This window comes from Lissotriton vulgaris, chromosome 12, assembly GCF_964263255.1.
Source record: "Lissotriton vulgaris chromosome 12, aLisVul1.2, whole genome shotgun sequence".
Classification (NCBI taxonomy): Eukaryota; Metazoa; Chordata; class Amphibia; order Caudata; family Salamandridae; genus Lissotriton; species Lissotriton vulgaris.
Genome location: NC_141700.1, coordinates 47,240,853 through 47,260,284, shown reverse-complemented (window position 1 = coordinate 47,260,284; position 19,432 = coordinate 47,240,853). Strand labels below are relative to the sequence as shown.

General features: G+C 40.8%; 1 protein-coding gene across 1 annotated transcript; it reads left to right on the top strand.

Moving 5' to 3' along the window:
* Window positions 1-9,998: 9,998 nt before the first annotated feature.
* LOC147673222 (uncharacterized) lies at window positions 9,999-12,887 on the top strand. Its single transcript, XM_086946333.1, has 3 exons — window positions 9,999-10,369; window positions 11,061-11,276; window positions 12,596-12,887. The coding sequence occupies exons 1-3, from the start codon at window positions 10,226-10,228 to the stop codon at window positions 12,851-12,853; spliced, it is 618 nt and encodes a 205-aa protein (XP_086802459.1). The 5' UTR covers window positions 9,999-10,225; the 3' UTR covers window positions 12,854-12,887.
* Window positions 12,888-19,432: the final 6,545 nt, after the last annotated feature.

The following is a 19,432-nucleotide window of genomic DNA, read 5'->3' as shown; positions in this document are numbered from 1 at the left end:
CAAACAAAAATTAGACAAAATTCTACAATTTAATGAGGGGTACAAAATACTTAAAACTGTACGTAGTTCACCACCATATTGGGAGCAATGCAAAAAAGATTTATTTGCTATGATCAGACAATTAGGGATACCAACTTTCTTTCTGACTTTATCAGCTGCTGAAACAAAATGGTATCATTTAATTAACATCTTATTGCGTAGTGAAAACCAAAAGGAATGTACAAAAGAAGAATTTCAAAATATGTCATGGGAAACAAAATGTGCATTAATACAACAAAATCCTATAACTTGTGCAAGACATTTTGACTTCCAACTATTTAATTGTATACTATTACATGAAAGTAATCCAATCGGCAAAATAATAGATTACTTTTATAGAGTAGAATTCCAACAACGAGGATCCCCACATATACATGCCATAATATGGATCGAGAATGCCCCACAATATGAAACTTCTGAACTCAATAAAGTTATTACTTTTATCAATAAGTATGTAACATGTGCAAAAAGTCAAGATCCAAATATAGAGTCTTTATTACCGCTCCAAAAGCACGGGCATACAAAGAATTGTCGTATTAAACATAAAAGAACATGCAAATATCAGTACCCAAAATATCCAATGCCAGAAACGTATATATTAGAACAATTAGAGCTAGACAAAACAGATCAAGAACTCCTTCAGCAAATTGAACTAATACATCTAACGATGAACTCACAAGAATTTCAAAATTACACTTTTAGTCAGTTTTTAGATTCAATGCAACTAGATATAAAACAGTATCTTAAATGTATACAATCAATTATTGAAAAGAAAACTATTTTTCTACAAAGAACACCTGCTGAATGCTTTATTAATAACTACAATCCTACAATTTTACAAGCATGGCAAGCAAACATAGATATACAATACATCTTAGATGCATATGCCTGTGCTGTATATATTGTTTCATATATTAGTAAATCTCAACGTGGAATGAGCAAAATAATTGCACAAGCTGCAAAAGAAGTATATCACAATCCAAGTATAAAAGAACAACTCAAGCATATAGGTAACAAATTCTTAAACTGTACCGAGATAAGTGCACAAGAAGCTGCCTATCTCATACTTCAAATCCCTTTACGAAAAAGTTCTAGATCTTTTGTATTCATTAATACAAGCCCACAAGAAAAGAGGACATACCTATTAAAAGACATTGAGACTATAAATTTATTGCCAGATACTTCTAATAACATTCAATATGAAAATATTATAGTAAAGTACAGCAAACGCCCTGAAATATTAGAAACATGTACATTAGCTGACTATGCAGCTATGTATGATGTTAAAAAAAAAAAAAAAAAAAAGAATAAAGAAACCGACCATGAAAATTTTCTGGCAGAAAATAACTTTTATAGCTCAGATGAGGAAGAACTTGAGATTAATCTGCAAAATGAAGAAATAGAAGTAGACTACGCAAAACGCAAAAACCAAAAAATAATTCGATATTGTAGATTTAACAAAAACAATGACTCCGAAAATTATTATAGAGAATTAATAATGCTTTATTACCCATGGAGAGTTGAACATCAAATAATTGGTCAGAAAGAAACCTATTATGAACGCTATCTAGAAATTCAAAGCACAATTGACTATTATCATAATAAATATAATAAAACATTAACAACAAACGACAATGAAAATAGTACATTAGATCCATTACTTATACCTCCCACAGAAATAGAAAATGATGACAACATATGTCCAGAAATACAAGCTAATGAACAAATAATCTATGACTTATCATTCGATTTAGGAATTAGAAGTACAACTATTGAAGAAGAACTAACAAATAATTTAATACCAAATGAGCAATATAACAGTATAATGCAAAATCTTACCAATGAACAACTTAACTTTATATACCATCACTTACATTGGATAAAGACAAAAGATACACCCTGCTACACATTTTGTACAGGTGGTGCAGGAGTTGGTAAAAGCTTCCTTATTACTGCGCTTTACCAAACATTACTACGATACTACAATACTAAAGCAGGAGAAAATCCAGACAACATATATGTATTGCTTACAGCTCCAACGGGCAAAGCAGCACATAACATTCATGGTAAAACACTACATAGTACTTTTAAAATACCTGTTTCGCAAACACTAGATCACAAACCACTAACTCATGAGAACAGGAGCACACTACAAAACCAATTAATGCATCTAAAAATAGTAATAATTGATGAAATCTCAATGGTAGGAGCAAATATATTCAATTTCATACATAATAGACTACAAGAAATAAAAATGTCTAACCTCCCTTTTGGTGGTGCATCAATTTTAGCAATTGGAGATTTTTATCAATTAAAGCCAGTATTTGACCCATACATTTTTGAAACTTCTAAATATTCATACAGACCATTAAGTACTAATCTATGGCAAGAACATTTTAAGTTATTTGAGTTAACTAAAATAATGAGACAGCTCAATGACTTACCATTTGCTGAACTACTAAACAGATTACGAGAAGGAAAACAAACTACTGAAGATATAATACAGATACAAACACGAGAATTAGAACCACCAGAAAACATTATCAAAACTATACCTTACATAATGGGAACTAACAATGAAGTTAATAGCATTAATAGTGCAGTTTTATTGGAACATATACAACATTACCCAGTTTACACAGCAACAGCAGTAGATACAGTTGCATCTGACTTAACTGAAATTGTTAAAAAGAAAATTCTTAGTCAATTGCCTACAGACTCAACAAAAACAATGGGCCTGCCATTCGTTGTCCATATTGCCTTGAAATTAAGATATGATCTAACTAGCAATATTAATGTTAATGATGGCTTAACAAATGGTGCTACAGGCATAGTTGAATTTGTAGAAACAATAAATAACACCCCTAATGTTATATGGATTCATTTTGATGATGAAAATGTTGGTAAATATACAAGGCAGGAAAATAAACACATATATAACACTAACATTTTGCCTACTTGGACACCAATACATGCTATATCGCGCCATTTCCAATTTACCAAAAAATTTATAACCATTATACGCAAACAATTTCCCCTACGACAATCATCTGCACGTACTATACATAGAACACAAGGAGCTACTATTGAACCACTTTACATACACTTTAACAATAGCAAAGTACATCATATGCATTATGTGGCTTTAAGCAGAGCGAAATCATTAGCTAACATATATATTAAAAACTTTAACCCTGACAAAATAGCTGTCCATGCTAAAGTACATGACGAAATGACAAGACTAAGAACAGATATGCTATTGCAAATATCTGTACCACAATTATGTAACTACAGCCAAATGTGTAATTTGATAGTGCAAAATATACGTTCACTGCAAAATAATTACACAGCTATAAAAGCAGACACAAATCTAATGAATGCAGATATTCTATGCTTCACTGAAATAAACACTACTAGACTAGCTGATAGCAATACTTTCTTAATAGAACAGTACCATCTATTAATATTTGACAAATTCCACCATCAAGTAACAAACCATGGCATAGCAATTTACTACAGGAAAAATATTTTTTTAATTCCTATATATGAAACACCAAAAATATCAACAAAGGGAGTGAAGAGGTGGTGCAACAAGGCACCGCGGTGGGCTAATCCTCCTCTTATGAACGTCTAAATAATCAACAAAGACCACCTGAAACAGACATACAATACATATTCCGATGGTGTTGGAATACACTCAGTGTGTTAAAATACCCCTCACACACCAAAAGGGCCCTTGGTGTCATGCTTCATCATCGGGGTCTTCCCGCCCCCGCTGCGGGACGGGGCAGTGCTGCGACAAGCGGCTACGCCGGAGCACCTTTTAATTGTGAGTACTATGTGAGTGATAATGGAGTGAGTGTCAGTGAGGTCAGAAGTGATGAACAGTGAAATTAAAGTTAAAAAATACCTGGCCTGGTGTTTAGAAAAAATTATTTAATAGGCACTGGCTGGTATCGTTAAAAGGGGTGAGGCGGAGTGCAAGATCGGGTTACTAGTCTTGCTCTCCTGTGTGGGTCAACATGTTTCGGGGCGACATGCCCCTTCGTCAGGACCGGGATGTATAGATCCCCCTGTCACTCACTAATGCGCTCCCACAGATAGAGAGTGTTGTGTTTGATCAATGTGTATAAATAATTTAAATACACGTGAAAGAAGCTCGGTCAGTAATACTGATGATGTAAGCCTGCAAGGATAAGAACACAGGATTTTAGAAAGAGCGCGGATCCCAATGCGCTTTACTAATGAATACCTGTAAGGAATGAAAATACACATAGGGGAAGAAAACACACTTTAGGCTGTTACATGTCACGCCAAAGACTTCTTAGGGGGACCTGGATAGCCGGATATGGAAAAGACAAAATATATAGAACTGTGGAGAAAAGCATTCATGGGCTTATTGCCTGGCTGGCCGAGGATTTCCCGGAGGGGCCAGGTAACTTCACAGGGTGCAAATGGGAAGGAAAAAACACACATAAAAATGTATACATACATACACACACCAATATAAAGCATCAAAAACTAGCAAAGAGATGCTTATTCACTTTTTATACATACTTATTGAATGATGAGACAATGCCCCATGAGCCAAGCTGGGCGAAGGGTATAGAGGGTCCAACTGTGGGGAGACATGGAGAGATAATGCCAGGACCTAGATTAGCTTTTTACCCTGAGTGAATTAAGGTAGTGTATACCAGGTCAGGACTGTCGGCTATGCCGTACTTACTCAACCCCCACACCTCAGTGCTTCCTCCTTCGTCAGTGGCTTCCGTGGTAATGGTAAGCCGGGGCAGGGCGGGTCTTATATAGTGAGGCCGTGGCTTGTTAGCAGAGCCTTAATTAATTAACTCGAAACCGATGTGCGTGTTCGGTCGAGTGGTTTGGGCGTGTGACCAGAGCGGCCATTGTTAAATGTCCGAGGTCGGCTGGGCCGGGATAGGTATTGGCAAGGGTCGGTTGCATTTCCCTTACGATAGGTAGTAGTTGGCGGAGGGGGTGGGTAGAATGCTAGGATACATCCCAGGTCCGCTCTGATGCTAGTATCTGCGTGTCAGGCGACACATGCGCCTGCGCGGTGAAGTGTCTACACTCCGCGCATGCGCAGTAGAGCTGCATAGTGACTATCTTGTCGCGCATGCGCGGGAGGGAGGTGTTCCTCCGCGCTGCTCATCAGGAGCCTGGGGGGGTTTTTTGCCAATGGAAATACGGAGGGACGCTTATGAAGATGTATAAATCATTGTCAAAGCGGAACATGTGTTATTTACCAACTGTCCTGTAGGCAGAGGTTGTACATGGGTGAAGACTGATATTCTCAAATTATGTTCCACTTACTTATAGGTGGGAAAATAAAGAGGCTCTTGTTAGGTTACAGCTATTCAGAGCGAAAAACTCTTATTTTTTGCACACAGTTTGTAAAAAGGAATAAATAAAATAAAAATTCGAGATTTTCATACATATTTACACATCATGTCGGCCAGGACCACATTGCAGGTTTCTGTGATTGCTGGTGGGACACGATGGTGTTGAGTTTTATATTAGTACTGTATTAAGGTCCCGAACTATGGAACTCGCTTAGGTTTTAATCATGCCTTAAATTGCGACCAAGGAATATCGTCATTTAATCCTGTGAGATGCGTGCCCAAGCGATAGACCCAACGTTGCTCTTTTGCAAGAAGGTCCTTGTCACTCCCGTAGGCTTCTATGACTGTCCATTGCAGATCGTCTATACTGTGACCCATTGTGGCATAGTGGGTGGCCATTCTTGTGGTAGTTTTTTTGCAACGTACGTTGCTTCGATGTTCGCCCATTCGTATCTTGACCGGTCGTGTGGTCATGCCAATGTACTCTTTTTTACATGGGCAGGTGATCAAATAGACCAAATTCCGGCTATTGCAGTTGGTAAAGGAACGTTGTTCCCATGTGGATTTGTTAGAAAAAGTTATGTTACGACTTTTTTTTGTATATTGACAGGATGTGCACGAGCCACATGGGTGGTGCCCTCCAATGGTTGAAATGGCAGAGGGTCTCTCGTTCGTGAGTTGTTTAGGTCTCGTGTGGACCAGCAGATCCTTCAGGTTCTTACCACGCCTGTGTGCAAACATTGGTTTTGGGAAATCTAGTTTTCCGCAATTCAAAATTTTCCAGTGTCTGTTCACAATTTTTGTGATCTGGTTCGAATTGGTGTTGTACGTTGTGACACAAATCGGGCGTTGGTCTTGTTCTTTTTCTGCTGTAGTTTCCAAAAGGGCATCTCGGTTGTTGTTCCGTGCTCTCTTAAAACCCTTGTTGACTACCTTGCTAGGATAGTTCCTGTTACTGAGCTTAGTTTTCAAATCAGCTGCTTGGGTTTTAAAATCTTGGATAGCGCTGCAATTACGCCTAAGGCGAAGGAACTGGCCATAGGGTAAATTGTCACGTAGATGTCGTGGATGGAAGCTACTATATAGTAACAGACTGTTTTTAGCCGTGGGCTTGAAATGAGTACATGTCTCTAGTTTGCCATTAGAGGGGTAGATATTCAAATCAAGGAAAACAAGGTTTTCATTAGAGGCTGTGTGGGTGAACTTGAGGAACCGATCTTGTTGGTTCAGCCAAGTCATGAATTGTACCACAGAGTTTTGATCACCCCTCCAGATGACTAATACGTCATCTATGTATCTTTTCCATGCGACCACATGGTTCTTATAGGGGTTCTGGTCGTTCAGGATTCTGGTGGCTTCGAGATGGTGCACATAGAGCCCTGCTAGGCTCGGCGCACAGGTGCTGCCCATACTCGTGCCGTGTTTTTGTAGGTAGTATGTGTTTTCATACATGAAGAAATTCTTTTTTAGGGTCATGGAGATGCATTCAAGGACCACTTGCCTCGGGGTGTGGTACGCCCATGGGGTTGAGAACAGGACTTCCTCAATAATTTCTAGAGTCTCTCGGTGGGGGAGACTCGTGTAGAGACTCTCTACATCCAGTCCCAACAGGAGGTCGTGTTCGGGGTCAAAAGGTATCTCTTTTACCAACTGTAGGACTGCTTTCGTGTCTTTTAGATAAGTACTCGTCTTCTGTACTATTGGTCTAAGGAAAGCGTCCGCAAATTTTGATAAGGGTTCAAGGATTGACTGGATTCCCGATACTATAGAGCGGACCTGGGATGTATCCTAGCATTCTACCCACCCCCTCCGCCAACTACTACCTATCGTAAGGGAAATGCAACCGACCCTTGCCAATACCTATCCCGGCCCAGCCGACCTCGGACATTTAACAATGGCCGCTCTGGTCACACGCCCAAACCACTCGACCGAACACGCACATCGGTTTCGAGTTAATTAATTAAGGCTCTGCTAACAAGCCACGGCCTCACTATATAAGACCCGCCCTGCCCCGGCTTACCATTACCACGGAAGCCACTGACGAAGGAGGAAGCACTGAGGTGTGGGGGTTGAGTAAGTACGGCATAGCCGACAGTCCTGACCTGGTATACACTACCTTAATTCACTCAGGGTAAAAAGCTAATCTAGGTCCTGGCATTATCTCTCCATGTCTCCCCACAGTTGGACCCTCTATACCCTTCGCCCAGCTTGGCTCATGGGGCATTGTCTCATCATTCAATAAGTATGTATAAAAAGTGAATAAGCATCTCTTTGCTAGTTTTTGATGCTTTATATTGGTGTGTGTATGTATGTATACATTTTTATGTGTGTTTTTTCCTTCCCATTTGCACCCTGTGAAGTTACCTGGCCCCTCCGGGAAATCCTCGGCCAGCCAGGCAATAAGCCCATGAATGCTTTTCTCCACAGTTCTATATATTTTGTCTTTTCCATATCCGGCTATCCAGGTCCCCCTAAGAAGTCTTTGGCGTGACATGTAACAGCCTAAAGTGTGTTTTCTTCCCCTATGTGTATTTTCATTCCTTACAGGTATTCATTAGTAAAGCGCATTGGGATCCGCGCTCTTTCTAAAATCCTGTGTTCTTATCCTTGCAGGCTTACATCATCAGTATTACTGACCGAGCTTCTTTCACGTGTATTTAAATTATTTATACACATTGATCAAACACAACACTCTCTATCTGTGGGAGCGCATTAGTGAGTGACAGGGGGATCTATACATCCCGGTCCTGACGAAGGGGCATGTCGCCCCGAAACATGTTGACCCACACAGGAGAGCAAGACTAGTAACCCGATCTTGCACTCCGCCTCACCCCTTTTAACGATACCAGCCAGTGCCTATTAAATAATTTTTTCTAAACACCAGGCCAGGTATTTTTTAACTTTAATTTCACTGTTCATCACTTCTGACCTCACTGACACTCACTCCATTATCACTCACATAGTACTCACAATTAAAAGGTGCTCCGGCGTAGCCGCTTGTCGCAGCACTGCCCCGTCCCGCAGCGGGGGCGGGAAGACCCCGATGATGAAGCATGACACCAAGGGCCCTTTTGGTGTGTGAGGGGTATTTTAACACACTGAGTGTATTCCAACACCATCGGAATATGTATATATGAAACACAACACGAAATTGACATTCTACATTTTACTCTGCAGCTTAATAATTGCAACTACTTATTTGTTATACTATACAAACCACCACATGTACACATACAAATACTATTACAAGTTTTAAGTACGATATTGAACTTTTACCCTAATTATAATTACTGCATAATGGGTGACTTCAACATAGATTTAACACAAACATCACAAAATGCTGACATACTGCGACAATATATGGTAAACGAATTCAAATGTGAACAGAAAGTAACAGAATATACAACTGACTACAAATCAACTTTAGATCATATCTATAGTAATGTAAACTTAAGTCACTATGGTATATTAGAGTCATATTATAGTGATCACAAAGCTTTATGGGTTGCAATTTAGTAAGCATGTTGTATATATATGTGTGTATAAATAGTTCGCTATCTTTATGTGGCTAAAGCAATATTTATGTTAAGTAGTAACTCAGTGGCTCTCCATGGGTATATATGTAGCTCTGTATATGTGTTGATAGCTCTCTGTGTGTATGGCTGTCTCAGAATATGGAAGTTTATGGATGTATCAATATGTAGTGCTCTATATGTATGTCTGAGTGATACATTTTATCTGTGTGTGGTAGACTCTCTCTCTATATATACCTCACTCTCTCTCTCCCTATCACTTTCTCTCACTAACTCTCTCTCACTACATCACTCACTCTATCTCACACACTACTTCACTCTCTAACTAACTCATTCACTCTCTATAACTCACTCTCTATCTCACTACTCAACTCTATCTAAATAACAGCAACACAATAACACTACTTCACTAACTCTCACTCAATAGCTCATTAAATAAATGTTGCTACATACATCACTCTCTTGCTACATCACTCTCTAACACACTATCTCACAACTTCACTCTCTACCTCACTACATCACTGTCTCTCACTACATCACTCTCTCTCAATTTCACTCTCACTACATCGCTATATCACGCCTCGCTCTCTCTAAAGTTCAGTCAGTCAATAACTCACTAACATAATCACTATCTCACTAACACACAAATTCTATCTCTTTACCTCACTACATCACTCTCTCTCAATCTCACTTCATCAGATTCCCAATCTCTTTATCACACTAAATAACTCCCACTCTCTATCACTAACGCACTCTTATCTCACTAACTCACAACATCACTCTCTGTTTATATCTCTACATTCCTAAGCATCACTACCTAACTCTTTCAATACTTCACTCTGTCTCTCACTACCTCACTCTCTATCTACCTAACTCTCTCTCACTACATAACTCTCTCTATTTAATAAGCCTAGGTTACTTTATGTTACTTCAAGATAAAGTACAATGTATTCAACAGTTATATTCAAAATGTATACTCACAATTTATTCTCATTTCAGATGATTTCTATACAAGAAATTAAGATGGGCAAACAAGATGAGAGCAAACCTTTTCAAAAGGCTATAAAAGCAAACATTGTAACATGTTCTCAAAAAACAAACTACCAAAATGCTAAGAAAGAAAACAAAATCTTATACCACCTTGCCCTAGCAGATGAAAGTGGTACAATAAAAGCAACATGCTATAATGACGATTTTTACAATCAAACCAAACAAGGACATGGAATTATTATAAGAAATTTCCTAGCAAAGAACAATGTTGTACTTTTAACGAAAAATACAAAAATATCAAGGATGATACCTTTAACGCTTACTAGTGAGATTCTGGACGAAGCAAAAAATATACTAGAACCACCAGCTCCACCAGTATCACCGATTAAAACAATAAGACAAGCAAAATTAAGGACATTGATGAGCATAACAGGGACAATATCCGAGGTATGTTAAAAAGTACAACACAAACTCTATTCAAACATGCTCTCTGCCCCACGCGATCTGCCCCCACGCTCTCTGCCCCACGCTCTTTGCCCCACGCTCTCTGCCCCCACGCTCACGCTCTCTGCCCCACGCTCTCTGCCCCACGCTCTCTGCCCCCGCGCTCTCTGCCCCCGCGCTCTATGCCCCCACGCTCTCTGCCCCCACGCTCTCTGCCCCCGCGCTCTCTGCCCCCGCGCTCTCTGCCCCCGCGCTCTCTGCCCCCGCGCTCTCTGCCCCCGCGCTCTGCCCCCACGCTCTCTGCCCCCACGCGCTCTGCCCCCACGCTCTCTGCCCCCACGCTCTCTGCCCCCGCGCTCTCTGCCCCCACGCTCTCTGCCCCCACGCTCTCTGCCACCACGCTCTCTGCCCCCATGCTCTCTGCCCCCATGCTCTCTGCCCCACGCTCTCTGCCCCCCCGCTCTCTGCCCCCGCGCTCTATCCCCCAGCGCTCTCTAACCCCACGCTCTCTGACCCCACGCTCTCTGCCCCCACGCTTTCTCTTCAACACACTCTCTTCACAAAAATCTGTCTGCACCGCACTCTGTCTGCACCGCACTCTGTCTGCACCGCACTCTGTCGGCACTGCACTCTGTCTGCTATACTGACACATTACATCACTAATAAAAACTAATATTTACTTTATCTTTTACAGGAAGAAGAAACTAAAAACATTTTTGTGTCAGGACAAGAAACAAAATTAAAATCTATTACAGTTATAGACACAACAGACTCTGTCAAAATAACATTATGGAGAAATGCAACAGAATTCCCAATAACACTTGGAACGTATGTCAAAATGACACACTTAACCGTCCACGAGTTTAACAATGAGAAAATGTTAAATACTACGCGGAATACACATATAGAGGTAAGTACTACCCACACGCTCTGCCCACATGCTCTCTGCCCCCACGCACTCTGCCCCCACGCACTCTGCCCCCACGCACTCTGCCCCCACGCTCTCTGCCCCCACGCTCTCTGCCCCCACGCTCTCTGCCCCCACGCTCTCTGCCCCCACGCTCTCTGCCCCCACGCTCTCTGCCCCAACAGCTCTCTGCCCCCACGCTCTCTGACACCACCCTCTCTGCCCCCGCGCTCTCTACACCCCGCACTCTCTGCCCCCGCACTCTCTGCCCCCACGCTCTCTGCACCACGCTCTCTGCCCCAACAGCTCTCCTCAACGCTCTCTGCCCCCACACTCTCTGCCCCCACGCTCTCTGCCCACACGCTCTCTGCCCCCCGCGCTCACTGCCCCCCGCACTCTCTGCCCCCGCGCTCTCTGCCCCCCACGCTGTCTGCCCCCCACGCTGTCTGCCCCCGCGCTCTCTGCCCCTCGCGCTCTCTGCCCCTCGCGCTCTCTGCCCCACGCACACTCTGTGTATATGTAGATTTGAGTGCGTTTACCTGTATGTATGCAAAGCTCAATAAGTGGGTAGGTGTCTATGTGTGTTTCTTTAAGTGGCTCTATATGAGTATAATTAACTCTCTATGTCTATGTAGATGCCTCAATATGTATTTTACCTAGATCTATATCTTACAGCACTATCTATCACTACCTAACTCTCTCACTACCTCACTCTCTAACTCACTACATCACTCTCTATCTTACTACATCACAAATTCACTCTCTATCTATCTCACTACATCACTTTCTCTTACTCTCTATCTCACTCCCTCACTTTCACTACATAACTCGCAATATACCACACTCACTCTCTAACTGTAGATCTGTATCTTACAGCACTATCTATCACATCACTCTCTCACTACATCACTCTCAATATCACTACATCACTCTCTATCTCACTACATCACTTTCTCTCTATATCACTACATCTTTATATTACTTTCTATCTCACTACATCACTTTCAACACCTCACTCAAAATACATCTCGCTCAGTCTCTTGAAATCACTCTCGCTCTCTCACTACATCAATAAATGTAACTCAAAACTCCACTCAATTTATCTCACTACCTCACTATCCTACAACATCTATCTCGCAAAACATCACAACTACACAATCTCCCACTAAATAAGTACATCACTCTCTCTCGCTCTCACTACCTCACTCTCTATCTTTAAAACTATCACTTTCTATTTAACTTACCATCTGGACTACTACAATAACTGAATAATCACAATGCACACTATATGCCTCTATTAACAATTTTATTTTACTTTGCAGGTAATAGAACCACCTTTGGAAAAAATAAATATTACAATATATGGGATTGAAAATACGACGCAAGAAAAATGTACACTAACCGTACACATTCAAGACACTGAACTTTTAAAATCAATGGACATCGAAAATACTATTATAATGGACTACTTCGATATACCTACAGACGTAGAAGACTTTAGTGAAGCTCTCATGCTAAAATTACCAAAAAATGTCAATGTTATATTTAAAAATGGCTCCATTATTGAAATAATCGAATAAAATTACTAAAATGTAATTTAAAGTGAACACTAATGCAAACTTTAAGAAATGTAAACAAAACTCTATAAAATTCTAATTAATACAATTTTTTAAACACTTTTCAGTACTAATTCTTTACAAACAACAACAATGTATTTGATCTTCTGAACTATCAATGCATATTTACAAATAGTCTAGGATTACCTCTGTATGTGTAAGTCAGTAGCAATGTATGTCCTCACTCTATCTCAAACTCTCACTTTCACTACCTCATTCTCTTCCCATCACAACGTCACTCACTCTCTCTAACTCACTCTAGCAATATCACTAACTCACTCTTTCAACATCACTAATCCACTAAATATATATCACTAACTCACTACTCACACAATCAAACACTCAATACCTCACTCACTAACACAATATCTATCTCACTACCTCACAAATACACTCTCTCTCTCTAACTCACTACTTCACTCACTCTATATCTCACTAATTCACTTTCAAAACCTCTTTCACTACATCACTCTCTCTCAAGCTCACTACCTCACAACGTCACTCTCTGTTTCAATCTCACTACATATAACAACACTACACCTCACAAACTCACTCTTTAACTACCTCACTCTCTGTCACTCACTACCTCACTCTATCTACCTCACTCTCACTATCTCACTATCTCCATTTGTATCACACAAAGACATTTTCACTCTGTTTCAATACATTACTCTATAGCTCACTACCACACAAACTCACTCACTGTTTACATCTCACTACTATAAAAGATTCCACTACCTCAATACCAAAATCTTTCACAAACTGACTTTTTCCTTCTCTCACTACCTCACTCTCCATCTACATCTTTATCACTACATAAATCTGTCTACTACACTATATTTATCTCACTACTTCACTATCTCACAACTTCTCTCTCAAAAAATATAACAAATTCACTCTCTCACTACTTCACTCTCTCACTATAACTCACTACATCAATAACTCTATCTCACTACCTCACTCTTTCTATCACAGTAACTCACTTCTACTCTCTCTATCACTACCTCCCTATCTCACTAAATCACAACATCCCTCTCTCTAACTACCTCACTCTTTACTAACTCACACTCTATCTCACTACATCACACTCTATCTACCTCACTCTCTCTCACTACCTCACTCTCTATTTCAATATCTCACTCTATCTTGCTACCTCACTCTCTCTCTGCTAATGCAATAAGTATCCCATATTTTGATTGAGAGGGGGGGGGGGGGGGAAATGGACGCCCACGGATTGTCAGAAACTTTGATGTGTGCACATGGGGAGGGATTATATAACTGCAAATGTGTATTATAACTAAAGCATCTAATGTGCTGATGGCCATAGTGCCAACACAAGTGTTCATTGTTTTAATGTCAGTACAGTATTAACACAGGGCAGAACGTGATGCACTAAGAAAACGTTTGCTACAACCTGAAATGAACATCATAAAATTCATGCCTCCAAAGTTTCTAGGCTAATATGCAAGTAGATCACCTAGGCTAGTCTTTTAATTTTCATTCTGGGTCTTGTAGTCCTAGTTTTCTATTATAAAAATCAGGGGAAAGCAAAAAAAATACGATCTATGTGCTGCACATATGTAGACAGAAAAAATTGAAAACTATGCAAAAAAAATAAAAAGAAGTTGCTAGGGAATGTCACTGCCTCATGATGCTTCAGTCAAATAAGTTTGGCTGCCTTTACAGCCCACTGTGACTATATTCTGTACAGTAAACAGCTACAAAAAAATGACCAGTGATATAAAATATTCAACTATTACTGTACTCCTTCCACCATCAATTGGATCAGTATGTTGCCAACTTTTCAGCTGTGCGCTATTTGGACAAGGTCTGTTAGACTGACATCATTTTATGATGTCTTCACACATTAATGGTGCCTAACAGTCGGAGGAGGGGAGGGAAAAAAAAGTCTGTGGTGTGTTTCAATCTCACTACATATAACAACACTACACCTCACAAACTCACTCTTTAACTACTTCACTCTCTCAGTCACTCACTACCTCACTCTATCTACCTCACTCTCACTACCTCACTACCTCTATTTGTATCACACTAAAACACTTTCACTCTGTTTAACTACATCACTCTATATCTCACTAACACACAAACTCACTCTCTGTTTACATCTCACTACTGTTAAAGACTCCACTACCTCAATACAGAACTCTTTCACGGACTCACTTTTTCATTATCTCACTACCTCACTCTCTGTCTACCTCACTAAATAACTCTGTCTACTACACTATACTTATCTCAGTACTTCACGATCTCACAACTTCTCTCTCTAAAAATATAACAACTTCACTCTCTCACTACTTCACTCTCTCACTATAACTCACTACATCAATCACTATCTCACAACCTCACTCTTTCTATCACAGTAACTCACTTTCAATCTCTCTATCACTACCTCCCTATCTCACTACATCACAACATCCCACTCTCTAACTACATCACTCTTTACTACCTCACACTCTATCTCACTACATCACTCTCTCTCACTACCTCACTCTCTATTTCAATATCTCACTCTATCTTGCTACCTCACTCTCTCTCTACTAATGCAATAAGTATCCCATATGGGGTTTTGGGGGGGGGGTGATGGACGCCTACGGATTGTCAGAACGTTTGATGTGTGCACATAGGGAGGGGTTATATAACTACAAATGTGTGTTATGAGTAAGGCATCTAATGTGCTCATGGCCATAGTGCCGACACAAGTGTTCATTGTTTTAATGACATTACAGTATTAACACAGGGCAGAACGTACTGCACTTACAAAACGTTTGCTACAACCTGAAATGAACAACCTAAAATTCATGCCTCCAAAGTTTCTAGGCTAATATGCAAGTACCTCACCTAGGCTACACTTTTACTTTGCATTTTGGGGCTTGTAGTCCTAGATTGATATAATAAAAAAAATGGAAAGCAAAAATACTAGGATCTATGTGCTGATGATATGTGGACCTAGAAAAATTGAAAGATCAGCAAAACAAATAGGAAGAAGTTGCTAGTGAATCTCACTGCCTCATGATGCTTCAGTCAAATAAGTTTGGCTGCCTCTACAGCCCACTGTGACTATATTCTGTACAGTAAACAGCTAATAAAAAGTGAACAGGGATGTAAAAAATTCAACAATTACTGTACTCCTTCCACCATCAATTGGATCAGTATGTTGGAAACTTTTCAGCTGTGCGCTATTTGAACAGGGTCTGTTATAATTACATCATTTTCTGATGTCTTCTCACATAAATGGTGCCTAACAATCGGAGGAGGGGAGAGAAAATGAAGTCTGTAGTGTGAGCTGTGTCTCTTTAATTTACAAGATTCATAAAGGTACACATTACTTACCACGCCTACTTCCTGCACATCTGACACCACGGGTCCATTCAGGTGGATACAGCAGCATGTTCATGGGACATCTTGTAGTATGTGAACACTTTAACAAAAAATGTGGGTTCATATTAAAACAAAAAAAAGGAAGTTTTGAAGTTGGGATTTAAGAATCGGTGAGATTCAGATTTATGCTACAATCTACAAAGATTACATATAGGTGAGCAGAGGTAAACAACTGTAACTCAACCTGCTCTTTAGTACACCTAATAGCTATATCACAACCTCACAAATTAACTCTCTCTATCTCACTACCTCACAAATTATCTCTCTCACGACTTCACTCACTCTATATCTCACAAATTCACTTTCGCTACCTCTTTCACTACATCACTCTCTCTACACCTCACAAACGCACTTATTGACTACCTCACTCTCTACCTCACTCTATCTACTTCACTCTCACTACCTCAATATCTCGATTTGTATCACACTAATACACACCACTCTATCTCACAACTTCTCTCTCGCAAAACATCACTACCTCACTCTCTTACTACCTCACTCTCTTACTACCTCACCCTCTAGCTCACAACTTCACTCTCTCTCTCTAACTCACTACCTCAATCACTCTCTATCTCACTACCTCACTCTTTCTATCTCACTAACTCGCCATGAAACGCCTGGGTGTCTATGCGCTTAAGAAGTTTCGAATAACATAACTCACTTTCACTCTCTTTCACTACATCTCTCTCTCACTACATCACTCTATGCTTAGATCATTACCTCACAACATCCCTCTCCCTCCCTCACTCTTTCACTACCTCACTCTCTATCTACCTCACTCTCTCACACTATCTCACTCTCTCTCTATTTCAATACCTCACTCTCTCTCTTTCACTACCTCACTCTCTCTCTGCTAATGCAATAGGTATCACATATGCAAAAAAAGCTAATGCCGATAGAAATGCCAATGCCATTTATTTAGGGATACAAAAAAAAAAAAAAATAAAGAGCAATACCAAAAGCTCTACATATAATATTGCCGAGACCATTGCATTGTAAATGCTTGTTATCACAGTAGTGTGAGGTGTATTAAACTCAAACTTTCCAGAAAAGGTGTTTCTACAGTTCTCATTATCTGTACTGTCGTCGTGTCCTAGTCGAGTAACACTGGCTCTTCTCGTTAGTTCTAACCCTTCCCAGATGAACCTGGCCATCTCCGAACTTACTTAGTGCATTAAGGGTGCTTAAGAGTCAAATCTTACTCCACCATTGTACGTCTGTATAACCCACATAATTCAAAGCTGTTTAGGCCCAAAAACTAAAGCACTTTTAGCACTACTTTTCTCGAGTATAAAAAAATCAGACCCTTGAATGAACAGATGTGTGAGGGGGCGGCATGATTCATTCTACTTCCTGGCTTAAGGATGAACTTGCCCACCTGCAATGACGGAAACCATTCAATCTACCTTTCATCGTGCTCCTGCTTTCACCAGAGAATCTGATGCCAACCAAACTACCACCCATGTGAGCAAGTCAGTCCCCGCCTCAAACACTTCTCACTGCTCCTATGATGTGTCACAGTTCATAGTATAGATTTTATCTTCTAATTCCTAAGCTGCTGTGTGGCTTAAAGCCACACTTTGTAGCTTGATTTAATATTCATCTTGGTGATGGGCGGTGTCACGGGGTGAGCAGATGGCAGCTCTGACTTGGACGTGAGGTTTTATTAGGGAAGGAATGCTACTGCCAAGACTACGCTTTGTAGACCATACTTTTATGGTTCATGTTTAGGTCCTGTTATAACAGTTGCCCGCATGTATGCAGTGCTCGCCTACAGTTTGAGGAATTACTATAATCTCTTCTCAGGCTGTCAGCTGATTTTTAAGGCTGAAGTCGATCCTGTGCTCTTCTCTGTGAAAGGCACAGCCGGTTGTAGAATTGAATATTTCAGTCGGCTAGCCTTCCCTAGCAGCTTTTGGAATGAACAAACCATGGAAAGGCTATTTTGCAGAGAAGTACACTATACAAGGGCAGGGTACAAGAGGGGCATTAGAGGCAGCGGCAATGGGTGGTAATGTAAATTGATAGGGGAAACTAAGGGTGGGAAAGTGGTTTGTAAACTAACCAAGTTCTTTAAAGACTTAACAAAACAAAATGGGTGTGCATTTTTGTCGAGGTTCCTGGTGAAATACAACAGACACCTCCATATCATTATGGAAGCTTCGTGGTAGTGCTCTTAGTAGTAGTGTGGGCGAGCAGGCTTGGGTCTAACTGGAGATTAAGACCTTTATTGCACATTTACCAATAATGAACACATGACTCCAGTAGGAAATCCAGACCAACCTTGGATAAATACCTTGTATTAGAAGACCAAGATCTACGCAGTCAGGTAAGTACATTTCTAAAATACTTTTCAAAATGAAAATCTACACTTTTTGACAGTTCAATGTTATACTATGGGGACAAATATCTCAGTTAAACGGGTAACACACTTTCAATTCTAGTCTTTGGGACCAAAGGTCAGCAAGGCTCAGGTGAATACCAAAACTAGACCACCAGCGGGCCAGGGGTGGACTGGTGCAGAGGTCAAATTCTGAGTTCAGCATGGACACTGGTTCCTAGAGCCACACAGCTTGCAGGTAGGTACATTGGTTGCAGGGGCCAGGCTTTTAATGGGGGTGTGGGGGTATGGCGAGCACAGGGGGGGCACTAACAGCACAAGAGCAGCTGGGTGCAGGCTGCAAATTTCATATTGGGTGTCCAATGCTTTTCAATGGAGATTCTTGTTTTGACAAAGGCTGCAGACATGTCACTGGAGGTTGTAGAACGGAGACCAACAGCAGCAGAGGTAAGTAAAGATTTAGGGGTCGGGCACCACTGGTTCAGCTCACCAAGGACCGGGCATTTCGGGTACAGGGGTGCCTTTCGATGTTAGCCTTCTTACCAGGGAAAGTCAGTCAGGGGAGCCCCTGGATTCACATTACAGGTGCCACTGTGGAGTCCAGTCAATGCTGGACTTGAGGTCCGAATCGCTACGGAAACCTCACTGCACAGGTTAGCCGCTTTGGCTCTGGCGTGGAGTGGGCAGGAATCTCATATCTGTCTGGATCCAGAGTCCTGGGAGTTAGTTTCTTCAGGAATGCTCCGCTGTCCACTGGAGATTGGAGTATATCAAAGGCAGTAGTGCTCCCAGGGTTTCAGAGG